The following is a 26,601-nucleotide window of genomic DNA, read 5'->3' on the forward strand; positions in this document are numbered from 1 at the left end:
GAACGATGAGACTAAAAGCACTGAAAACTTTAAGCACGTATCTTTCTTGACATGAGGAGTTATTTGTATTGCCTGTGCAGTGAACTGGAGATTTAATTCCTTCTAGTCACCACCTCTTGCAGACATTCGTCACTCAGAAACTGGTGTTCAAGTGCTTATCTTACTTGTTCCTTGTTACTATGATGTGGGTGTTTTCTGCACATGGGAAGGAAAGCCCGGAGTAATCAAATATTTAAGGGGAAATAGCATCAGGTGAAAAAAACCTTCTGCTCTCATACAGTGACTGGAATGGAATTAAACACGTAGTAGCTAGTAGATGTGCTGTTTCTTCTAAGAGTTAAATGATGAAATGTCAATGATAGAGCAAGACTGTCTCATAAATTCCCAGCAACACTTTGGTAAGATCTATGAGGGCTTTCAATTTGTTCTACAAATGGATGGTAAAAACAGGGATACATTTAATATTAAAACGTGATGTTACATTTAATCTTACCTTTGAGCATTGATATAAAGGGGCTATTAATCAAGAAAATAAAACTCTGGCCAGATAAAGAACATTTTTCCTGTATCAGTAACGAGCTTCATCCAAGTTCTCTCTCCCAAGGAAAGTGCTAGTTTATAGCAGAACAGGCAGCATGGCAGTCATTCTGTAACAGTAGTCCATTGAGCTATTCTTGCAGGTTTTTTAATGATAGAAAATTATTCATTTAAAACATTTGGGAGAATTGTATAATACTTTGCTGTATTATATTACAATATTCTAATATTTTATTATATTTTACCAGGCAAATCCTGCTGTCGATACAGGCTGGGGGGTGAAGGGATTGAGAGCAGTCCTGCTCTCAGTAAGGACTTAGGCGATACTGGTAAATAAAAAGCTGGGCATAAGCCAGCAATTTGTGCTCACAGTCCAGAAGGCCAACTGTAGATTTAGACTAGATATAAGGAAGACTTTTTTTTACAATAAGGGTGGTGAAACACTGGAACTGGTTGCCCAGAGAGGTGGTAAATGCCCCATCCCTGAAGATATTCGAGGATGGGTTGGACAGGGCTCTGAGCAACCTGATGTAGTTGAAGATGTCCCTGCTTATTGTGAGGGGTGGGGTTGGACTGGATGACCTTTAAAAGTCCCTTCCAGCCCAAACTGTTCTCTCATTTTTATGTGCCTCCTTCTACTGTTGTTTACTTAAATGATTGTAGGCTATGCTAACAGAAAAATCCCTGCTTACTAGCATTTTAGCAGGAGGATAACTCTGAAAAGAGTAAATGAAGGATCCAGTATGTCCTGAAAGTATTATCTGCTATTTGGAACCACAGTGTGCTCCTAGGAGTCTTGTATGAGAGCTCATACCTCTATTTGAATTTCCAAATTTTTCCACAAATTTTAAATCCATATTGGAGGGTAAACTGTAAACAAAACAACCAATTTAGGATGAATACCTGTAAATCCCCTGCTTGTGTTGTCTGTAAATCCCCTGCTTGTGTTGTCTGTAGATGCTAAACATTCTGTTAATCATGAGCTTGAAATAAGTACATCTTCACTGTTTCAAAAAAACAGAGCTGAAGAAAACCAGTGCTTAAGAGACCTGTATGATAGTGGAGATGATTTTAAATCAAGAGTAACATTGACTAATATATGTAAGCTGCAGGTGCCAGCAATACTGAATAGCCATTTGTCAATACATCAACCAAAACCAAACCTCTGCAGCAGTGTTACAGAATTGTTCAGATTATTGCTGCAGAAATATATTGTATCTGGGCTGTTCCCCAGTGTTCATATTCAGCCCTCAGCGCTGGAGCATCGGTTATGTTTTAGTTTCTTTGTGTACCTCTTGAGGGACAGGAAAATGTAACAGCATTGTAATTGCAAAGGTACTGCAATTTTGGAGTACAATACAACTTTAAAGAGTCTTTAGTTGGTTCCTGACTAGTTGCTTTGCTCATGTGAAAAGTAATTTGAGGCTACCTGAAGAGCAGTAGGTTCAGTGCTGAAGTATACTTCTTGAAAAGGGCCATTGGGAGGGTCAGTGACACTGCTCTCATTTAATACATCTCATAGGAAAATGCTGTAGCTTTTTCCCTCATGACTTGGAGAGTTTGTTCCCATTGGTGAGCTGAGCACAGGGCTAATGCCTGATCCTGCCCATAGTAGAGGTGCAAGTAAGCAGTCCTTTTCAACTCTGTTTCTCAGTTATTTGTAAATGGCTTGTACTTGTTACCAGTAATACTTTGCAGCAGCCTACTGTGGAAATAGATAGGGAGATGGAGATGAGGGAGTGAATCGCTAACGGCTAAGTAACACCCCTGCTGCAGATTTGCGGAGCTTGAACCCAGGGCACCAGATCAAAGCAGTGTCCCATGCAGCTTCTGTGTCTGAGAATGTCCAGTGTCCAGCAAAGAGCAGGAGCAGTGTGTTTGCAACGCAGCAATAGCAAGTCGAAAGCCTTTCATTATAGTCGCCTGCATTGAGTCTGTGTGTCGGGGTTTTGGTAGCAGTGGAGGGCCTACAGAGGTGGTTTCTGTAAGAAGCCCTAGAAGCTTCACCAGCTCCAAGTCAGACCTGCCTCTGGCCAAGACCAAGCCAATCAGCAACAGTTGGAGAGCCTCTGTGATAACATATTTAAAAGGGGTGCAGTGCATGGAGGGGGCGGGCAGCCCAGTCTTTGACCGGACCTTGGGCCCAAGAGCTGGGAGCTCTTCAGAAGCCAGCAGACAGAATCTGCAGTGGAGAGAGGAGTAGGAGAATCAACTACACAGACACCAAGATGAGTGAAGAAAGGATGGGGAGAAGGTGTGCCGGAGCAGAGATGACTCTGCAGTCTGCAGTGAGATGGCAGACTGCTCCCCTACAGCCCATGGAGGTTAACGGTAGAACAGATATCCACCTGCAGCCCATGGAGGACCCCACGCTGCAGCAAGTGGCTGCACCCGAAGAAGGCCATGACTCTCTGGAACCCCAGCACTAGAGCAGTCTGTTCCTGAAAAACTGCGTCCTGTGGAAGGACTCATGCTGGAGCAGTTAATGAAGAACTGCAGCCCCTGGGAAGGACTTACTTTGGAGAAGTTCCTGGAGGACTGTCTCCCATGGGAGGTGCCCCACACTGGAGCAGGGGAAGAGTGAGAGGATTCCTCCCCCTGAGGAGGAGTGCGTGGCCACGTGGTGCTTAATTACCACCTAGGCCTAAACCACAAGAGCACCTCACAGGAGTCAGTGGAGATGCCGTATTTATAAATGGCCACGTGGTGCTTAATTATCACCTAGGCCTAAACCACAAGAGCACCCCACAGGAGTCAGTGGAGATGCCGTATTTATAAATAACCTATTAGATCACTGACCAGTTTGAACTACAGACACAGGGTTTTTTGTAGTGTAAGGGAAATTGATAACTAGGAAGATCAGACTGCGGAAAATGCGGCCATGCGTGCGTGTCACACAGTAAAACTGTTCTGTGGCCAGGGGCGAGTGCAAGCTGTCAAGGGAATGCGAGTTGAAAAATGTTAGCGCTGGGAGCCTACAGTAGTTGACAAAAAGTAGTACAAGCTTGACAGACACACCAGCTCTTTCAGCACCATATTAGTTCTATTTTAAAAAGCAGGTTTTATTTTTAAAATGTGGAAACCTCTTAATGTACTCAGTATGCAATGTGTGAAATGATGCCCATATGAAATAAACCTCTGTTTAGCTGGAAGAAGCAGGAAATTTGCCAGCTAATGTCAGATGCTATTGTGGTACATCATGACAGCTTATACAGAGCCAATTAACAGTTCTTAGCCTAAGAAACAGGTTGATGTTTTCATGTTACAGTGAGAGGAATACTTTTATCTAAGTCTTAGTTATTATTTTAGATACTTCAAATTCAGCGGTTGCTGTGCTGCAGTCTGGGATGATCAGAAGTGCCAGCCTCGTGCACTGCAGGAATTCAGCCAACCACTTTAATGTAGCTGGGTTCTCTCCAGGCGAGGTGTGGTAGGTCTTCACTGAAAGAAGCTCAACGCTGGCCTTACTCCAGCACTCGGCTTTTACTCACTGTAGTTCAAGAGAAATGTACTTGCTGTTTTCCATCTCCATTTTATTATTCTCTAATTACTTTTCAAATGACCTCCAGTTGGTTTTCTGACTTTCAAATACCTGTTTGCTTAGGTGTTACAAAATCCACCAGATTATCTTTGCCTAGCTGAAGAAGATGCAAGCAAAGTATTTAGGCTACTACCTGCTATTGGCATTCAGGCAGCAAACTGAGTAGATTAACTTTTATGTTTTTATAATGGCATGTTGTTTGCTTCATTAATATCTGCTGTCTTGCTGTAATAATGTTCTACTCTTAAGGGTTTTCATTTTCAAAGACTGCAACCTAGTATGACTTGGATTTTTATCATCTCTGTCCAGCTTCCTATACTCTTCTGTATAACACAGAGAGAAAAAAAATTAGATTGGGGAACTTTGTTTCTCTCACAAGCCCCCGATGAGTTTTAAAAACAGTGAGGCTTATTTACGTGCTTTCTGGATAACTGAAGTGTTGCTTGATAGAAAAATACTTGACTGGTGTATTTAAGGGATTGTATAAAATGTCTACTCAGTCAGTGCACTCAGACCTTTCTGTGTATTCACACCTTCTAAGTCCAAGCATTTGGCAATTCCTAGAACTTCAGTGTTTTACTTTTTTTAAAAAAAGACGGTTCACTCATTCCCAAAATAAAATAATCTAGCTGCTAATTTTCTTGAATATTCCATTTAGATTCTAGAAAAATTATATTTCACTAAATCTGGATCCTAGATCTCTGCCTTCAAACTCAGTAAAAAAGGAGTCAGAGAACTGATTTTTTTTTTTGTTTGAGAGGAAAGGAATTTAGATGGTGTACATTTTGCAGACCTTTACTAGAATTGTAATGGTTGAAAGCTTTAGCTGGTGATACTCCATTTCTTTGTTGGGCTATCGCACGGCTAATTTCCAGAAGCTGGAGTGACTAATGAAGATGATGTCTTACCCTCAGTGGCACTAATGCTCCAAGACCACTTGGGAGTTTAGTCAGCGAGCGTGACGTGTTTGTTAACCAAGTGTGGGTGGCAGAAGCCTTGATTCCAGAGGGCTTGTCTGCAAGCTGAGACCCGTGGGGCTTCTCCATTGTCTGCCCTGGGTTCTTCCCACTGATGATGTCGGGAGTAGGTTCCTTCGCCTTTTCTTAGCCATGTCTTTTCATGACACAGGCACATGATCTCTTCCAGCAGTTACAACTGGAGGCTACAGACCTGTTGTAAATAAATGCGTGTTGCACAAACATACACACAGTCTGACATATATCTAAAATAAGAACAGGCACGTTCCTCTACAGCTGCTCTTCTGCTGTGTATGGGTGAAAGTGCTTGAGTAATCTGGAAACTCAAGTACCACTTGACATTATGGGGACTTATACTATTAGTTCCTATGTATTCATTGCGCTTATGTATAATTAAAATCTAGCAGGTAGCGTCTTCAAAGCATAGTATTAATTACTGACGTAAAGAAATGTCAAAAACAGAGAAAAGAAGACTAGAATAACAAAAGTAGTCTTATTTATGTCCCTGGTACTTTTTTCTAACAATTTTCGCAAGGTCAGTCCAACATCTCCATTTCAGAGCTGGCAGAGCCAGATAACTGTCTTTAGAAACATTATTGGAGAAGGAGTTCCCTGGACAGCACTTCTGTAAGTAGACTGATGCAGAAGTGCAGAAGACTGCTGCCCAAGAGCATTAGGGCTGCTTCGGAATAATTCTTACTGTCAGGAATGCCTTGAAGAGTTCCCAAGAGGGACTAGAAATCTTGTGTTTGTAGAACATGAGTGTGTCAGCTATAAAAACAGACGAGAATTTTCTACTTGGCTTCTTCCCCTGCTTGGACTGCCTATGTGCTAACATAATTGCAGCTAGGAGGAAAATGAAGAACAGTGCCATAGCATTTGCAGCTGAAGCAGGTAGAGAGCCAGGCTGCAGCATGGCCATATTGCAATGCTAGTAGTTTACTTCTAATCCCAGGGTATAAGGTAGGTGCTCTGCTGTTTTGATTATGATACGGTGAAATCGTGCCCACGTGTGGGTTCGTAGTTACTGAAATAGTCGACTAAGATACTGTACCTCTGGTTTCCCTTAAGACTCTTCAGAAAGGGAAACAGACTTTAATTCTCTTTTTTGTTCAGTCTGCTTTAAGAAAATGGATTTAAAGTAATGGCTTGAGATGACTGCTGAATGTATTTCATTGTGTTCCACTCTACTGGGGACCAAATAATGTGGTCAAGAAATGTTGGGTGTATAACCAAACCAGGATACGGTTCTCTGCTTTTAGGTTTGAGTTTTTTTAAGCTTTTTTCCCGCACCCCCACCCCCCACTCCCTGGCTTTGTGTTGCAGATACTGCCAATGCCCACTGATGAGTATGTGTAGATTTCCTTCCAGGACCTGGTAGCACCTGGGAGCATTAAACATAAAGTGTCAGGCTGGCCCTGTTCAGTTAGTGAGGCTGCTCAAGCTGCAGGCTTTTCCACAGACTTCAGGCGTACATTGCAGTGAAGACAGGTGCTGATACTGATAGGCAGTGGCACTGCATGTCCTTGAAAGCAGTGATGCCTGCTGCATTCCCAAAGAGAGGTATGGTGACACTGGGCAGTTACTCCTCCTGGTGTTGGAGGACAGAGCAGTGGGCAGCTGTAGCTACTGTTTTACTGGAGTGGACCCTGTGCTACCGGGAGCTCACCAGCACTTCCCATAGGGCTGACACATGTACCTGCAGTCTCTTTGCAAACCAGATGCTGCCTCTCTAAAGACTGCAGTGTCTCAGTTTTTCTGCTGTGGGTTGCTTAGCTGAAGACTACCACAGCTTAGCAGGACTGGCCCACAAAAGCTGCCAGAAAGCCAAATGCCACCTCCCAAGATGGTTGGTGAGCAGGCTGCCTGGAGGAGCTGCTGCTTCTGACTGCCTGAATCTCTCCCTTCGGGCAGCCTTACACAAAAGGCACTAGGTCTGCTGAGAGCTGTGGTAGTAACTTTGCACCCAGACAAATGATGCCTGTGATCTTTTCTTCAGGGCTTTGATAACACTTTCTCAAAGCTGAGCAAGTAGTTCAGCAAACTCCAGCAAGATGACTTTTTGACTGATTTGGTGCCTTGCAGAGAAGAGTCTCACCTCTGTGGGTCCTGTTCTCTCGGTAATCAGTTTGGGAATCTAGGCCAGCCAGATGGGTCGTTCTCTCTTCTTTGTCTCCCCTTGGCACATATCTGGGAATATGATGTTACGGTAGCTTCACCACTGCCAGTATTTGTCAGTAGTAACAGTTACTTGCTGGCCAAATAACTCAGAGTTACTGATCTGGAGACCAGCTAACCCACATCATTTGGGAGGCAGCAGATTAGATCTGAGTAGGAGGAGCTGCATGAGTTCAGTTAAAGACTTTTCCAACCCTGATACAGTGTGAAGTCAAAGCGCCTTCATTAAAAACAAATTAAAAAATGGAACTGGGATTCTCAGCTCTGTGAAAGCTCTCAGTTGTGCTTGGCAGGTGTCTGTCAGTGACTCCTAGCACGATGGAAATGTGTTTCCCGTTCCTTTGTAGCTATTTGACCTCTTGTGAATGGTGTGTTATTTTGCATCTCATATATTGCTTGATGTATAAGAAATATGGTGTAATTTGTTTTGTATGTACCTATGCCTTTTTGAACTAACTTCAGCCACAATTGTGTACTTCATTAGGTTCAACTACTGCGAACTGAGAAGAATAGATATTGCCTAGCTTTCAATAATCTTTTTGAGATTTTTTAACGTACGATGATTATTTTGTTTAAGTGAAATATATAGGAGGGTATTTAATGCACTTATGTAGCAGGATCTATATGTAACATAACCATAATGCTAAATTTAAAAAACATCCATCCATTTTTGTATGCGAGTACTGAATCCGCTGTTTGGTTCATTGTTTTTTGTTTGTTTTTTTTTCCCCCTGCTTCCTCCGGCTCTAGGATTTTGGCATCATGTTTACACATCACATTGTAACAGTCACCCTGATAACCTTCTCATATGTAACCAATTTGACACGAGTGGGAACCTTGACCCTGTGTCTCCATGATGCGGCTGATGTTGTCCTAGAGGTGAGATAATATGTGTATGCTCAGTGTCTGTATTATTCCAAGAGCTAGCATGTCAATAGGTAGAATCTATTTGCTATTCTAAACAAGTATTTCTTAAGCAAAGAGACTAGCTCAAGATGGTAATGGTGGTTAATACAGTGTATTTCCTTGCTGAAATATATTGCAGTTGTAGCAGTGCATGTTTGTGACTTCAGGCTGTTTTACCCCTTGATAAGGTGCTTGTACAGAGCAGAGACTGGTAATGCATTGCGTGCCACAGAGGGCTACACACAGATTTTAAATATAGCATGGTAAAGTCAACAGCTCCAAGTTGGAAAACTCTGGAAAGTGATGACTGTGTGGGATTGGACCTCTCTGAAGTGGTGTGCGGGGCAAGAACCCTGTCTCTGAGAAAACCAACGTGTCATGGTTTGATTCTGCTGTGCTTTGCCGGGCAGAGGATGCTGGACAACTTAGAGGGTGTTCTGTGCATAGGCAGTGAGCTGACCTCTGTGGGGCATGAACCCTGTCTCTGAGAAAACCAAGGTGTCGTGGTTTGATTCTGCTGTGCTTTGCCGGGCAAAGGATGCTGGGCAACTTAGAGGCTGTTCTGTGCATAGGCAGTGAGCTGACCTCTGGTCCCCAGGATTTTCCAGGTTCCCATGCTTCCACATCCAGATTCCAGTATTAAACAGTTGGGTTTGGAGAAGAATGGATCTTTTAAATCAAGACAGTCTATAACTTCCATAGCAGCAATTTAGAGATAATGTCATCCTGTGTCTGCATCAGTTTTCAGACAGCTCTGGGTGATGCTAGGGTCAGGCTGCCTGTGAACTCTCCATCAGGATCAAACCAAAGTTAAAAAATATTTTGTCTGAAATTAAGTCTTCACTAGAGTAGTTGCAGGGATCCTGCTATGCAGGAATGTAGTCTCACTGTGTGAGTCACCTATTGCAGAATCAAAATCCTGCCATTCTGATTTGGTAGTGCTGTAAATCAGTTTTTGTTTTTTAATCTAGAAGGCACATGACTGCTTGAGATAGAAGGCGACAGAGAATCTGGCTTTCTTCTGTTAGAAATAATTACATCTTTACAAGTTTGTTTTTCTGTTTTAGTGATGTGTGTAGATCCATGCTGCTAGCTGAGGGTTCACCTGAACTTTCTTCATCCTCTTTTCTCACCACCAGACAGATGTTCTTGGCAGTGTTCATTCCAGATCAGACCAGTGCCTGTGGAACTATAAATCCACTGGAAAGCAGCTGCAATAGGCTAGCAAAAACCTGAACTCAGTGATACCTATATTTTTTCTCAGTTCCTCTGCACATTCGCTGCCCAACACAAGGAGAAGTTGCTGGTATTCTCACATGATTCGCAAGCATTCAGCAGATACACTTCCCTGTGAGACACGTACTTCAGTGGTCTTTCTGGTCAATTCACTCGTTCTGTTCTGACTGGAAATACTCAAGCCAGTCTAAAGCGTAAGAAAGAGAATCACAGCTCCTGAGAAACATCTGTTAGAGGACCATTACGACTCACTGAACAGACTTTCTTCTGCTAGGGCAGTGGGTCACAGCCCGGTGGCGTATGAGAGAAGATGGACTCCTACACACTGCTGACATTACTGAGAGGGAAGAAAATTATCAAACTGCAAAAGAAGCTGGTAAAATATCTTGCCGTGACGGGTCGGTTGTGCACCTGACCTGTTTTACATACTGTATATTTGTAAAAATGAAAAGCTGTTTTCAGAGGCTACTAGACTCTTTCCACCTACCATTTCATAATGAAACATGTCCAATGGAAAGCTGAAATGAAACATTTTTGTTATTCTCGTTGCATAAAGTAGTATATATTGGTAGGAATACTAGAGGTGAAGTTTTTTTCTTAGGTCTTAAGGCATCTGCAGGTACAGAAGGGTCATAGGATTTTCAGGAATACATAGCTGTTGTCTTAGATCGGAGGGAAAGTTATCTTGGACTCTCAAAGCAGCCTAGCCATGGCAGGACAGACCAATTTGCTTACTTAGAAAGTAATTTGCTTACCTAGAAAGCCATTTCATTAGCTTAGGCTGAAATCTAGGCTACTGGGAGGCAACTTTAGGAATCCCTTAAGTTGTTTAAGGGATCCTGGGTATCTTTGCACTGCTGTACAGCTTGCGGGTTGGAAACGCTGTAACCTAACCTGCTGAAGCACTTATAATCCTGCCTGTTTGGGGACCTTGAGACTTTTCAGCTTAAATTAATGAGCACTGTGACAATTTTGATGCCAGCGCATGAATATGAGCAGTTGCCAATTTGGTATGCTTCTGGTGTATGAGCCTTGCATAGCTGACAGTTCAGCCTGAATCCTTTCTGGCAGGTTCCAGCTATCTCCTAACACACTTTTCTAAAGGATTAGGGAACGGACGCTTCAGACCAAGGCAAATAGCAGCGCTGTAAAATAATCTACCAATAGTATCTGGAAGAGCTGTGTTACTCAGTGGTAGTCATGGTTTTTAAGCTTTGAAAATTATGTTGTATTGTCTTAGGTTACCAAGTTCCATCCAACATACTCTTTCCTTTTATTTGTAGTTCTTCTTTATCAGTGTCATTTGTAGATTTGTTATTTGAGAACCGATAACCCAGCAGCTGGGTTTTTGAGAAATGGCACAATACTGCTACGCAAGCTGCTATTGCAGTGTCGGCTCCGCACACAACAAAACCAGCTTTTTTAGTCTGCCGCCATGGAAATACATCCAAGATTCCTGCCTGAACTTTCAGTCATCTGAAAATCAAGGCATTAGTGACTCTTCTGCTTTGCATGTTGACACCACTGTTCTCTTTTCCTTAAACCAGACTGTGAGTACAAACTGCTAGGAAACTCATTTATGTCCGCTATAGAATATGGGGCTGATTCAGAAGGGTTATGTTTTCTTGGCAGGACTGGTGGCTTTCCTCACATTTTGGGGAGCATTCTAACCTGTTTTCTGTTAGTGAGGATATCCTTTATATTCAGATTTTGAGTGGAAACATTTTAGAAGTTAAGTGACATCCAGAAGTGCAGGTTGGTTTTGGCATCCAGATTGTCTGGCGTGAGCATTGTGCCCTTTCGGGTTCACTGTGTTCATATAAAAAAAAAACAAACCAGAATGCAAGAGTGTCTCACCATTTTAGAGAATTCTCTGGTTTGAGTTCTGCATTCAGAAGTACTGTGTAAGCATAGCTGTGGTAATTTTGCTCCCTCTTAGCCCTCTCGAAAGTCTGCATAAGTAAGCGTCTTCTCAGTATGGGAGCTGGATGCAAGTCCCCTCAGAGGGTGCTTTGAAAGGGTTCCCAGTGACTTAAATGGACACTAAATCAGGCTTTTCATGTACTTCGTTGTGCAGTGAGTCTCCAGATATGTTTGACAGAAAACATAAAGAAAGGCTCCCTGCTGTGAAGCAGATGTTATAAAATAAGTAACTGCTTACACACGTGAGCACTGTGGAAGCGGCATAGGTGTCTTAAAACAAGCTTGCTTGTACATGCTGTTTTCTTCTGGGAGAAGAGGGCAACGAAACTTCAGGGAGGAACAGTGTGTTAATGAGCGGTTTAAGCAGAGTAATTAGTATACACCTTGACTGAGGAGGAGTCAGAAGACTGTTCTGTATAGGCCAGAAAGGAAGAGGAGACACTGCAGGAGAGCATAGGAGATGGAGCACATAGAGTATTTGAGACAAAGTTTATCTATAGCAACACTAGAATATCGGAGAGCGCGGGGCAGGTGAAAGATGGATGGATATTAAAAATGCAAGTGGAGCATACTGGAAAAGTGAGAGACAGGTAGGTGAAGAGGCTGGGGACAAGGACATCATAAACACGATGGAGTTCAATGAAAGATTTAGAAGAGTTTTGTGAATCTAAAATTGCAGGATTTCAAAAAGGAAATTGAATGAAAGAAGAAACAAGAAACATACTCTGGTTTTACACAGTCTGGTTGGTTGTTTTTTTCTGAGAAGATATTTTCCAGCTGCCTCATGGAGAGGAGTTACGAGGTTACTGTGGGGTGGCCCAATGAAAATGTTAGTGATTGCATAAAAATTTGATTTCTTCTTCTTACAGCTTATACACAATACAAGAGAACTCAGTTGTCCTCACAGAAGTAAACAGACATTTCTTTTCTTTTACAGGCCGCCAAAATGGCAAACTATTGCAAGTGTCAAAAACTGAGTGACCTTCTGTTCCTTACATTTGCCATTGTCTTCATTGTCAGTAGGCTTGGCATATATCCCTTATGGTGAGTAAGCATATCATTCTCCTCAAGTGCTAAGCATCAAACAAGCTTGGAAATAACCATGTCATAATTCAACGCGATTCATTGATATGTCCCTAATACAAACCTCATGCTGACGGGTGGAGTCCTAGAAGAAGTTACCAGCACAGTGATAAGTTATCTAGCAAGTGTCGTAAGTTGAGTCCTACTTTACAGCTGTGGCATTTTGTGCTGGTGTTCTGGATGTGGCCATCCATTCCCATATACAGGAGGTGACAGCAGCACTTCCATGCCACTTCAGATTGGACCTTGTCTGAATCCTGCTCTATGGAGTAGCACTGGCCCAGTGTACTGAAAGCAGGGAAAAATCGAAGCGAGTAGGTCTGGGGAAGAAGGAAAGGGAAGATGGTTGCACAGTAGCTTCTGTTGTTGACATCAGCTCCCTTCGTACTTAATATTGGGCTGATGAGGGCAGCAGGTTACAGCCATGGGTGAGGTTTGCTGGTGGGGTGGAGAAGATCAGCATAGGCTCTCAAAGGCAGTGAAAGCAGAGGAGTTGTGTATTATGGGAACATAGCAGCCGACAGTGTGCTGTGTGCTCCGGTGTCACGGTTGGAGCGGTTACACTGGTCATCCCTCTGCCTCTCTTCTCCCTTAATCAGCAAAAGAACACATTCATTTCTTTGAATATGCAAATGGTTCTGTATGGTGTATATGATTTTTGATTTTCAAGACCATCTTATTTACAGACCAAAGCCTTGATGTATGCACTCTTAATGGTTACCCTTATGTACACCTATCATCACAGAGCCCGGAGGCACTTTTGATAGTTCTCAGCTGTACTGTTGTGTGCATTGCATGTGGGAGTCAGGGTTAGCGGGGATGAAGCATGGGATGTGTGAGCTTGTCTCTCCCAGATCCTTTTTCTCTATGAAACGGCAGTTCTAAATCTTCACCGCCATTAGCTTGCATGTCAGCAGAGATGAGTCACTGGAGTGGCAGCAGGCCAGGAAGCGTAGTTTTTCTCTCCTTTGCTGAATATTCAAAATAGCAAAATTTTGTGCCTGATTAATATTACATAAATGTGCAGATTTTTCTAGCATAAAAACTGGGAGGTATAAAATTGGTGTGCTTGTAATGTAAGAGGAAGACTGTAATTTGTAAGAAAACTTCCCTTACACAGGAAGGCAAATACCCAAGACAGGCTTCTAGACATGTCGTTTGTGAAGCACTGGCATGGTGGTGTGCTCCAGCCTTGCACAAGTGCCAGTTAATTGTGCATGAAGGTGCTAATAAGGAATTCAGAATGTATCAAATGCTGTTGTTTGAAGGTTGTTTAGCAGCAGGGTTAAGACAAAAGAACCAGCAATTAGGTATATATTTAGCAGCCTTTCTGCAGGCATCTGGAGTTCATTTCAGCAATAATTCAAAAACCCCAGGACACTTTCTGCCTCCTGCTGCTAAGTGAATGTAGGAGTAGAGCTGCTATTTTCACTGACAAGACATTTTGCTTGTGAAATTCTCCCACTTGCGCATAATCACTGTTCTAGCAAATTACAACACGAAACAAAACTCTCCATGAGTCAGGGGGAACATGATGCCTTCTCAGGTGATCTAGGATTGTAGGGAGAATGAAAGCAATCTCAAAGCAAAGAATTGATATGAATCATCTGAGCCCTTGGCCAGTCTTATCAGGCTGGACAAAGCAGTTACCTCAAGCCTGTCTTCATTTCATTAATCCTTGCAATTCCTCTTCCCCAGGCCTCAAATGCTTGTGTTTGCCATAGTTACATGGACATAGTTTTCTCTCTGTTAATAAAAGAACGGTTTGCTTTTTGCTGTTGTTTTGGGTTTTTTTCAATGTCCAGGAAGGGAAACTCCATGGGCTTGTAATATTTATTAATCTTTTTTTGAGGTAGGCAGAGGTTGAACAGGCATCTTTCATTCCAGGAGACATGAGTGAAGAAGGTGATGCACTGCATTTTCCAGTCTTTCTTTGCTCATTGCTAGGTGCAGAGTTCACGTTGTGAGAACCATGAAACTCCTCAAGTCTGAGGTGTGCAGGAGACACAAGACTACACACTCACTTTGCTTATTCTTCTGGAATACGCACTTTTTGACAGGGCAGTTTGAATAAATCTCCTAATGCTGTGAAGTGTTTGGTGACTGAAACTGGTTTCACAGAGTGACCATGAACCAAGGTATTTGCAAGAGCTTCAGTGGAAGAAAGGTGGTTGGCATGGAGGGAGATACGACGTTACTAAACCTGTCCATTCTTTTAGAAGATAGCCTAAGGTAACTGGAGGAAAAGGTGTGGCTTTTGGGTTTGAAAGGAGGAGGAGAAGGCTCACAGGAAGGCTAAGCTGATGTTCACCAGGTGAAGGCACCAAGCTGGGTAAATTCAGGTTCTTCCAGGTTACTCTGACTAGTACTAGTATGCAGTTGTTTTTCACTAGTTTTGATTCTAGTTTTGAAACACACAGTGTGTTTCAGGGAAGTGTTGCTGACAAGTACTGCTGTCAAACGGCAAGGAAGCAAGGAAATGGTGTTGACATTCATGCAACCTGTGAGGTCTCAGCATGTACTTATTGCATGTATGCACTGACAAATGTAAAATAGTGGCTTAACTGTACAAATGCAAATAAAAACCTGATTTAAGCTGATTATAAAGAGCACAGGTCACGTCCTGCAAATGCTGTCCCCCAAGTTCTCATCTAGACAAGTTTGGTATTATCCAGTCTGTACACTTTCCCGTCCTTGATCTCTTCAGACGCTGTCAGTGCCCGGACTGTACCATGTTAGAAACTGTGAGAACAGACAGTCAACCACTTTGGTTAGCTGGTATGGTCCTGTTTAATGTCAGTAGCCGTGTCTTAACTGCATCTTCCATTTGTAAGTCTGTTCTGAAAGGTTCTGTCAAAAGATGGCAAAAATCATTCTCACTGTTAGAGCTCAAAGCTGGTTTAGCTGCGTGTCTCCTCATCACCTGCAATGTACGGCTGCTAAATAAGATTTTTAAGCCAGCAAATCCTACATGAGCATGGGTCTGCCAGCCCTCAGAAGAACAACTTTGTTCCTTATTATTCCTCTCATTTTTAAAGCTCATGGGAGTATACACAGTTTGGCTCATGGCTGATTTCTAATTGTCTTTTCATGGCAATGAGTATCTGCATGAACCAAACAAGCATGGCATGATCCTCGCTGAGTTAAAATTAACTTCTTTTCACCATGGTGTGCTGAAATGAACCCTAGTTACCTAATACCAGTCTTTCTCTCATCTCTGCATGGCTGGCTGAATAGCAATTCCTCCTGAGCTTCATCACTGGTTGAACAATAGCGTGGGATATAGCCATGCTGTTAATGCACACACTGGGTCTCCAGACCAAAGAATCCAGTATTGCCCGTTTGCAGTGTTCTCTCTCCTTTCTTTTATCTTGGAATCAGCTTCTCTCCGAGAAAAATGGCACCTTGAGTTATGAGAGCACAGAGTCCCCATGAGAAGCAGCTGCTGCAAAGATTTGCTGAACCTCTCTTTTCCTGGCTTTGTTCTTTTTCTAGCTGTTGACTGGTTTTGTGCACCTCTTAGCGTGCAGGGAAGTTGAGTTGTCGTCTTTCGTACTGATTTTCTTTCCTGGCACATTTTCTCCTATTTGGCCCTTGGGCCATGTGTATTGTGGGAAGGCAGCATGTGGACCCTGACAGAGTCACCCTGCTTCATTCCTGTGAACATACTGGTAAAACAGAAAGCTCACACCTACCCTTAAAAAGCATCCTAGTGTCAGAGCAGTACATAGGCACTAGTTAAAGCAAGACTCCTTCTCAGTTGCTTGGCATGTTAAGAATTTAGGTAGTAAAATAAATCCCAACTGCCCAAACCTTGTCTGGACTCTGAATGAACACAGTGTTTTGTGGTGGTTTTAGTTACTCTTGCTGGAGCCTGAAGTCAGTGAAAACCTTTTTAGCCTGGCTAGTATTAGGTACAGAGCTGGACAAATGTCTCTGTTCTACAGTAAAATAACTTACTTTTTTATTAAGAAAATAAATCTTTTCTGATGCTGTTTTGAGCTCATTTTGCTCAGAATATTGTCTAAACCAGAGCACAGAGCTGTTTGTGGGTAGCAGATATTGAAGGAATAAATCATGATTGTGATCCAAGGTACTTGATTGCTGATGTTATTCATGCTGTCAGAGAGTGGATGCTGCAGAACAAAAATTATCTAATGTGCTTACATTCCAGGCTGTTTGTAGTTTCAGCGGGCAACTTATAACCCCTCAGTTTATCAAGAGCATTAAATAATGTTTTTGGCAAGCTAACTACAGTATATTTGAAGAATTCATAGACTTCAATTTATGGCTTCAAAAGAAGGTTTAATTAACTAAGTCTCCATAAATTTACTCACAACTCTTGTCTTAGCTCTTTAGCAGAGCATATATAATTTTGTCATCCCATCTGCTTTTGACAGAATGGTATCTGATTTTGTCCGTCCTAATGTGTGGTTATTTTATTTTCCCAAATTGTTTACAGTGCTTGTGAACTCAGGCCTCTGAAGCAAAGCTGAAGGCTCTGGAGTGCCAGGTTAATACTGATCCAGCTCTTTACAGGGGAACTGTAAAAAACTGAAAGGTTACAGGTGTCATTCACCGTTGTGGGTTTGCAGTGTAAATAACAAAAAGTGGCATTTGCTCAGTGTTCCCATTTTTAAGATTTTCATGTGATCACAACAGGAAAAAATTATGTGAAGAAGGATTTCATCAAACTTCCAAAGCTGATTCTTACCCTCATTTTTAGTTCCTACAGACTGTACCTTGTGGCTGTAATAATGCTTTCTGTTGTCAAGGTTAGACTGTTCAGTCAGTGTCTCATCCTTTCTAAAAGCTGTGCTTTGGTGAAAACAGGACAGAAACCTTTGCTGTGGCACTTCTTTTGCTCAGAATTGTTTTGATGAGTGTAAATGTCTTAGGGGAAGGGAAACAGCACTGATGTTTTTCTTGTTGTCAGACACATTAGCCACTTTGAAATGAACTCAGCAAGGCATGGTGGCTGGAGAGTACGGATGACTGAGGGGGCTGAACTGCGGGTTGCTTCCATCACCATAGTAGGCTGCTTTGCAGTCAGCTGAAGTTCTCCAAGTTGCACCACTTGCAGGCAGGAGGAGAGCTGGCCATGGGAATTTGCAGTTTGATTGATTGTTGATTTATTTTATTTTTTTTTCCCAAGAGAGACGTATGTGAGGAAACTGCTTCAAAATGCATCTTTAAGCCTTTCCCGTTCTGTGGAGTGGAGAGCTGTGCTGGTATGGTAGTGCCAGCTCACAGGATTGACGGTCTAGGTGGCTGTAGGTAGTTCAAGCACGTGCAAACATTCTGCGTCTTCTCAACCCCTTTTCTCTTATAGGCTGCATCTGTAGCACCAGGGTTTGCTGTTAGTGGAGCGTATTTCGTAGTGCTACAGAGCTGATGTAGAAGCAGAACAATGCTACAGGTTCACTGTGAGCTGCTGATGTATGTGAGACATAAAAAATCATAGCTGTACGTAAGCATGGGAGTATGATAGTTAACTTACCAGCTTGAAAGAGTAAGTGGGTTTTGAACACCATAATCAACGGCCATGATGCGGCTAGGGTCTTATTAGTGCTCGGAGGAGGTCACTGTGGCTAAACACTTTGGGAGAAACGCAGCATCCACGTGAGCGAGCGTATTTCGTTTGTTCATGAATGTTGTACGATGGCAGAGGTTGACCCATAATAGCTATGAAAGTAGATGTCGTTATTAAGAATTAGGATTAAACTGAAAACTTTTTAAGGCTGATTTCCCAAACTTTGCTGTGAAGGAGATTCTTATGATGCTTAAGGGGGCAGAAGTACAGTTGATTGGGTTTTCTGGTGGTGGTTTTTTTTTTCCCCTCCCCATCCACGTCTTTTGGCATTTCTTCCACAACTAGACCATAATACCTGAGTCATTTGTTTGAAAGATGAGTCCCTGGCAGACACTGTGCCACCACACTTCCTCGAGGTGTATGATTTTGATGGATTTTAAAATCATTCCAGCATTCTAGGGGCACATTCTCAGGACTGGACCAATGAATCCAAAGTGTGATACTCCTGCTGCTGATGGTATGTAAGCCACCTGGCAGACACTGGGTACCTGGCAGAAAACTGGCTATGGCTGTTCTGTGATGGTCTGTGGGCTTCTGAGCTAGTTCTGTTTATTTCCTGCATTTACAGAAAGTCTGGATAAACCTTTTTCTCCTGACATGTCTGCCATGGCATATAGCTAGACAAAAGACAGTGTATCAGTGTGTGCTCCAGAAGCGAAAGGGAGAAATAATCTTTTAGCAGAGGTACTGCACTTATTTTTAGTCAACAGGAGAAGGCATAGGGAAGGCTTTTTTGTTCTCTGATACCCTTTGCTGCTTTGCAAAGATTGGAAACTGGCCTCCAATAGTTTCCAACAAATGTCTTTTCTACTTGGAGAATAACGTGAACTCCAGGCAAATGGATCTTGATGCATATTCTCTGTGCTCGTATAAAAGTTTTATGTATGCCTGGAGATTTTCAGACTTGGAAGTATGGTTCTTAGCATAACATACTTTTCCATGCCTGTGTTATGATCACAGGCCCTCACACAAGCATTTTGCCAGAACACGTTACTGATACAACATTTTGCTGAGTATAATTACATTCTGCTAGGAGATTTGAATTCTCTCCATCACCTAATGGCTGTTGAAAGGCTCTCCTGAGATTTGAGTTCTGATTGTGAAGGTGTCTCTGACCTTGTATTCTTGGTTTTTTCTATCCACGAGTGTGGAAATACTATTATTTATACCAGTGGCTGCAAAATCAGTTAATGGGCAGTAACTGTTGATGAGAAGGAATTGAGTGAAGAGAAAAGCACAGCTGAACCCAGGACAGTGACAGCTTGATCAGAATGGTCCCTTTTACAGTACATCAAACTTGAATAGTTTTCTGCCCATTCCATCATTTTAGTTAAGTAATTGGAAATCCTATCGATCCACACAGGGCTTAGAATAACAGTCTCGGTGGTAGGGCTGTGATTTCCTGCAAGGAGGTATTGTTCCCGATTAGTATTAGAAGAGGAGCCATCTGTCTCCACGGCAGCTGAGCTTGTATTGGCGCCATGTCAGGAAATCCTCCAGTGTGGGGCTGGTCTGAGTGAGCAGAACTACATGCGATGCTGAGTTCACTGATAAAAGTGAAGCATGTGGATTCAGCGTCGCTCTGAATACTGACTCAAGAGTTTATATCCCTTCTGTCACTGCATTTTGTGGAGATCTTTCATCAGCTTATTGTCTGTAATAGAGCATCACCAACCAAAAAATCTGAGGAATCCAGCTGAGATGCTGTTGAAAGATCATCTCACTCTCCCCCTGTACTTCCTTCCCTGATTCATTGATGCTGTGTGGGTGACTGGTTCATCTGAGTCTTCTCAGATCACAGGGGGTCTCTGCTGCTCCCCTCATATTTGCCGTGCACTGATTAGTAGCATAAATCCTACTGCAGGGGACTGAAAATGTAAGAGACAGCAGGATCTGAAAAGGGAAACCAGCTTGTTGTTCTACTCAGCAAGAACCAAGAAGCATCTGTTCAGAGCAGAACAGTGATACAGACACAGTCCTAACAGCAGCTGGCCAAGCTGAAACTCGGAAGAGGAAGAAGTTGGCAGTACAGCCCTTTATGTACTGGATTTGCTATGATTATTTAGCTGTGCTGCAGCTCGAGGGCTCCAGGACATGCAAGAGCTATAGACCAAAGTTTCTTGAATTTGGCAAGTATTTTGCATATCATTTCATGCCCTTCTCAGGTAAACGGTTGGGTAACTCATCTGAGGTCTCTTATGCAGAAACGTCTGTGTGTCAGGTCACCTGTTGTGTAAAGTTAGCTTAGCATTGTCATTATAGGTAACTAGGACAGCCTGGGATATGAAGTCCTCTCAGCTTTCAACCAAGGTCTAAATCCCAGAGATAAATCTTGACTACTGAGGTATGATCCTATGGCTGATCAAAACGTGCGCATTCGTGTGCTTTCACACTGCACTGCCTCTTTATCTGTGAAGCTCAGTGGTATTTTTTTTAATCTTTCAGTTATATGGGATCTTCTAGGCAAGTAGTGCATAGTGGTTTATAAACTAGTTAATGAAATAATTCTCCCAGCATTTTCAAGTGACAGACAAGATGTACCAATACCTTGGGCCCATCTTTAACAAAAAAAACCTGTGTAAACTATGTAAAGAAATTACGTATTTTTTGGATCACATAAGTTAATATAACAGCTAAAGCCAGAATTTAGGACTCCTAACTCTTTGTTCTCTGGTCTTGGTCATTTTTTACCATGGAGGACAAACTACTATGATTTGGGTCAGAAGTAAATGCAAATATTTATTTTTTTAAAGGAAAATGTCAAAAAAGCAGAAACTTTGAAGCATCGCTGGCAGTGGTATTGTTGGATTACTTCCATTAAATAGGATCTGAATGTCATTAGTGCCCACCTAGATGTAATTATCTATTTGCAGTATTGAAGGATAGAATCGTAGAATAGTTTGGGTTGGAAGGAACCTTTAAAGGTCATCCAGTCCAACCCCCCTGCAGTGAGCAGGAACATCTTCAATTAGATCCGATTACTCAGAGCCCCATCCAACCTGACCTTGAATGTTTCCAGGGATGGGGCATCTACCACCTCTCTGGGCAACCCATGCCAGTGTTTCACCATCCTCATTGTAAAATATTTCTTCCTTATATCTAATCTACCCTCTTTTAGTTTAAAACCATTAGCCTTTGTCCTGTCACAACAGGCCCTGCTAAGAAGTTTGTCCCCATCTTTCTTAGAAGCTCCCTTTAAGAACTGGAAGGTTGCTATAAGGTCTCCCTGGAGCCTTCCCTTCTCCTGGCTGATCAACCCCAGCACTCTCAGCCTTCCTTTGTAGGAGAGGTGCTCCATCCCTCATTTTTGTGGGCTACCTCTGGACCTGCTCCAGTAGATCCATGTCTTTTCTGTGCTGGGGACCCCAGAGCTGGACACCGTACTCCAGGTGCGATCTCACCAAAGTGAAGTAAAGGGGCAAAATCAACCTCCCTTGACCTGCTGGCCATGTTTCTTTTGATGCAGCCCAGGACACAGTTGGCTTTCTGGGCTGTGAGCACACATTGCCAGATCATGTCCAGCTTGTCATCCACCAGTACCCCCAAGTCCTTCTCATCAGGGCTGCTCTCAATCCCTTCATCCTCCAGCCTGTACTGACATCAGGGATTGCCCTGACACAGGTGCAGGACCTTGCATCTGGCCTTGTTGAACCTCATGAAGTTCACATGGGCCCACTTCTAAAGCTTGCCCAGGTTCCTCTGGATGGCATGTTATCCCTTAGGCATGTCAACTGCACCACTCAGTTTAGCATCATCTGCAAACAACCTGAGAGTGCACTGTCTGTCACGGATGAAAATATCAATAAACACTACTGATCCCAGTACAGACCCTTGAGGGACAGTACTTGTCATCGGTCTTCATCTGGACATTGAGCTGTTGACCACTACCCACTGGATGTGACCATCCAACCAATTTCTCATCCACCAGACAGTCCACCCGTCAAATCCGTATCTCTCCAATGTAAAGGGAATGATGTCATGGGGAATCACATCAAGGGCTTTACAGAAGTCCAGATAGGTGACATCCGTAGCCCTTCCCTTATCTACTGACCTAATCACTCCATCATGGAAGGCCATTAGGTTGGTCAGGCAGGACTTGCCCTTGGTGAAGCCGTGCTGGCTGTCTCAAATCACCTCCCTGTTCTCCATGTGCCCCAGCACAGCTTCTAGGAGGATCTGTTCCATGATTTTCACAGGCTCAGAGGTGAGGCTGTCAAGTCAGGTGTTCCCAAGGTCCTCCTTTCTACCCTTTTAAAAAATGGGTGCAATGTTTCCCTTTTTCCGGTCACCAAGGACTTCAACTGACTTTTCAAATATTATGGAGAGTGGCTTGACAACTACATAATACAATTTCCATTGAACTCTGGGATGCATCTCGTTAGGTCCCACAGATTTATGTATATTCAGATTTCTCAAGTGGTCACAGGCCTGATCTTCTCTTAGAGTGGGAGGGACTTTGCTCCCCTGATCCCTGTGTTGTGGTCTATCCACTTGAGAGGTGTGGAAAGAGAGGTTGCCAGTGAAGACTGAGGTAAAAAAAAGTGTTGAATCCCTCAGTCTTCTCCTCATTGGTTGTTACTGGTTTGCCAGGCTTGCTTCTCAGGGTGGGTACGCTTTCTTTGACCTTCCTTTTCTGGTTTACATACCTGTAGAAGCCCTTCTTATTATTCTTTGCACTCCTTGCCATGTTTAGCTCCAGCTGTGCCTTGGCCTCCCTGACCCCATGCCTATACAACCAGGCAGCATCCCTATACTCTTCCCAGGATACTTGTCCCTGTTTCCATTGCCTGTCCCAGTGCAGCTGGTTGTGGTGCAATATACAATACTGTTGTCTAATATACACTCGGTTAAGGAGATAAAGACATTTATTCTGAATTACTTAGACAAGCTAGTATAATGTTTTGCTGTTCTTGGTTATACTTTGAGAATTCTGGCTATTGCACTGTGGTAACAGCACACCTTTCGTTCCATATGTTGCACGTGCAGTATGTTGGTCACTGGACAGTGCTGCAGAAGTTAAGGCATTATGCAGTAGCATTCATTTCAGCTGCAGTTTCTGCTCCCATTGAGTGTGTTAATAGTGCCCATCACCCTGCTGTGCTTCATTCTGCAGAGTTTATCATTAATTTCCTGCCTGTTTGGAAGAAAGCCTACTCTTGCCACATGGCCTTCTTCCTCACCTCCTTTCATTCTTCTCAGCACCCTTTCAGAAACAAGCACAGCACATTTTTGCCAATTCTCAGACTAATGTAAATAAGCATTTGACTCTTCCTCCCATCCCTCTCCTTCTTTCTCTCTCTTCCTTCTTCTCCCTTTTCTCATTCCATCCCTGGTGCAAGACAAGTGATCAACTTGCCAAGAATTAGTAACTGCTATCTGAGAGCCTGGAGCTGTGCCCACTAAGTTGAGGGGAAGAAGTGTAATCATAGCTGAGTAAGTGTATGGGCATGTTGCCGATAGCCTCCCAGCTACTGGGGCTGGCTAGATAAAGAGGTAGATGGTAGAGGAGAAACCAGTGTCAGTGCTGATGTGATGCAGCTGATTGTTTAGTAGTTGTTGAAAACATGTTTATTGTATTCTGAGTGTTCAATTAGAGCAGTAGTGCAGTAAGTACAGTATTACTTCACCCAGTGGCTCAGTTATTGTGACAGCGTTCCTGAGAGTCTGCCACAGATTTCTGTGAGAGTAGATTGGATCTTAAGTGGTGAGTTTGTTTTCATTTGCCTTCATCAGCCACACTGCGTAATTCAAAATGCTAAACTGAGAGCTGCACGCAGCCAGGTGCACAACCCCGCTTGGGATGTATTTATTAGTAAGAGAAGAGAGAAGAGTACCTTTCCATGAGATTCAGTTGTTTGATCCAGCTATCAAAACCTTTCAGGGCCTCAGAAAAATTGCTACAGTCCAGAACCTATTTTCAAGCAGAAGTTAACAAAAATTGTTACAAAATTTTTTTCAAATTGCAGAGACCTGAGAAATGCTGACCAAAGTTTTCAGTAAGGTAGTGCTGAAAGTAATTTCTCCCTGTGAGATCGAGTCCAGCTGTTTCAAGTCAGATAGCCAACAATCAAAGTTTCCACCATTCACTTTGAAAAGCTAGAATTTAACCACTGGAGAGCTTTGAAAAATTCCAGCTAGCATATTTGCAGATTTAAATGCCTGACTGCTTTTTTGAGTGTTTGAACCTAAGACTTATTTGCATGTATGTCCCACAGGCACTTTCTCCTTCATATTATCCATTCTCATACTGCTTTTTCCAGTCCCTGTTATTTGTGTAGTTGGTTTAACATGCTTCTGTTGAATCCTTTCAGCAGTGGAATTGGTGGAGACTTGTCTGACCTTTCTTCCTTTCCTCCCTTCCTCAGTCTCTGCAAGTAGAATTTCTGTCTGTATTCTGCCCACTAACCTTACGATTTTTCCCTTGATTTAACTTTTGACATTAAATAACCAATTTGTTCTGAGAAAGTTTATTTGCTTTCCTCCATTTTTTCTGTAGTTTTCTGTATTCATTCAGCTTTGCTCAGCCCTGTTTGCTTTGACATAGCCTTGGCTCCATCTGCACGCCTAGCCTGCATGTCAGGTCACTGACCCCTTAGCATTGCTGAGCAATTAGTGAGATTCTTTATCAGCTTTAATAGGGAGTTCCAGTCCTGTTCTTAGTCTGCCAGACACCAGCAAGTTAGGAGGAGGTCTGCTTTTTCAATGAAGGCTTATTTCCCATCTCTGTCTAATACACAGTAGAGTACTCATTTGCATGGTGAAACTGCTTTAGGAGCCAGAGGCAGTCATTTTGGCCTTGCAATCTTCCTGATATTTTGGTCTTCTGCAAGAACAGAACATCTGCATCTGTAATGCTGCTTTTTTTGATGTGACTCCTGTGAAAGTCCCCAGGGGTGAATTTGGTCCAGTGAATGAAAATATGAACAGAAACCTGTAGAAACTGCCATTACAGTTCTGAGGACATAACATTTTAGACAGAAAAAAAGACAGTCGAATGTAAACAATGGTTGCTTTACATACAGGAGTTGTTGTTTTCAAGTTTTAATTTGATATAGTGTTTGGAACTGAAATAACTGTGCTGACTACAGCTGTGTTTTGATATGCATGAGAGCGTCGCTTTGAATGATGAAGTGAGGTGTTGCTGTGCCCTGTAAAGCTACCATGGGCAGAACAAATTACACAAAGCTGAGACTGAAGGGTTTTAGCTGACAAATGCAATAATGGGACTGGTTTTTTATAAACTGGGAAACAGTTTCTGATGTTCACTCTGTAAAAGGAAGACAGTGTAAAAACGTAGCTGTATAGTAAGGTTATAAAACATCCACTTCTCAATAAATTATCAAGCAAATGCATAGTTTTGTGTAAGAAGATAAAAATAAAAAGGTAGAACATTTATTATGAAATACCCTACAGTATTAAGGCCAGCATATTAGAAATCACTGATTGATTGTTGACCAATGCTGCTTATACGCGTAAATCATTACCGATGAATGTTGTGTTCTGGGTTTGCTGTCTGTACATACTCCTTATTAATACTGCTTGGGCTGATTTTTATGTTGTTGGAAAGGATTGTGGCAAATGTGATTGCTTACTAAAAAGCCGAGCACAATACCTCTAACTTTTCAAAAGAGAGCTGTGCTGTTCTAAGAGGACCTCAGTTACACCTCCTGCCTTCAGACAGAGCTGGCGCAGCCCAAGAGCTCGCAGTCGTTTGCCTGATTAAATGTGCCATCTAGTGGCTAGCAGACGGTAGTTAACTTCAAAAAAACCCCAAACCAATGAAAACCATAAAGCCAATGGGCTTTTAAATGTCTTTTTACACCAGCAGGGAAAATGGATGGAGGTTGACAAGTCTTGGTATTGCTCTCTTTTCCCCCCCTAATCAACAGGCATTCATAGATCATTTCTTTCCAAAAATGCAATTGTTTCTGCCTGTTGACCACTCTCTGACCTCAGGCTGATTGCTAAGGTCCAGATTGAAATCGTCTGCTGTGGCAGAGTATTTGGGCAGAATAATCAGTGCTGTATTCACAAAGCTTCAGAAGTCATATTGTAACATCATTGTTACTAGCCTGTCTCTGAAATGTTGGTTCTCCAAATCTTGGCTCAAATGCCTGGAACTGCCCGAATTTCCTTGACACCCACACCTTGCTGTCCCCACGTATCCCTGTTGACCACTTGTCCTTCACGTAACTGTTAAACCTCTCTCTTGCTTGTAAATAAGTGTTGTGCAAATTAGATTTTGTGCAAAAAGTGACCACCAGAGCTGCCCAGTACCTTAGTGGTTAGTGCAGGCACCCGTGATGTTCAAGACCCAGGGTTAAACCCCCCTTGACTGGTTGATTATTTAGATTTTGGACTCCTCTTGGTGCTGAGGTTTCCACTAATAAGGGTTTACGTTGGGACACTCGGCCAAAGCCTCCCTCCATTTTTTGAAAACCCCCTAAGAGGCTGAATCCTGCCGCATGTGTGCCCTTGTTTCACATGCAGCTGAAGTCTTGCTTTAACTGAATGGTCTCAGACAGTTTTCAGTGCCACATAGCATATCCCTCGTGTTGCTGATGTCAAGAGAGCAGAGGCATCTACAGTCTCTCTATATCACAGAATCACAGACTCGCTCGGTTGGA

The 26,601-nt window shown here is 42.8% G+C and overlaps 1 protein-coding gene across 1 annotated transcript in view; it reads left to right on the plus strand.

The window, feature by feature from the left end:
- The window catches only part of LOC104538151 (ceramide synthase 6-like), a gene marked incomplete at both ends in the record, with an annotated part of 62,559 nt that extends 50,213 nt beyond the window's left edge, over nt 1-12,346 (plus strand). The window contains 2 exon segments of the mRNA XM_010181245.1: nt 7,984-8,112; nt 12,236-12,346. Coding sequence (XP_010179547.1) covers nt 7,984-8,112; nt 12,236-12,346 — 240 coding nt within the window.
- Between the last annotated feature and the right edge of the window lie 14,255 nt (nt 12,347-26,601).

The sequence above is a fragment of the Mesitornis unicolor genome, unplaced genomic scaffold, assembly GCF_000695765.1.
Source record: "Mesitornis unicolor isolate BGI_N332 unplaced genomic scaffold, ASM69576v1 scaffold1313, whole genome shotgun sequence".
Classification (NCBI taxonomy): domain Eukaryota; kingdom Metazoa; phylum Chordata; class Aves; order Mesitornithiformes; family Mesitornithidae; genus Mesitornis; species Mesitornis unicolor.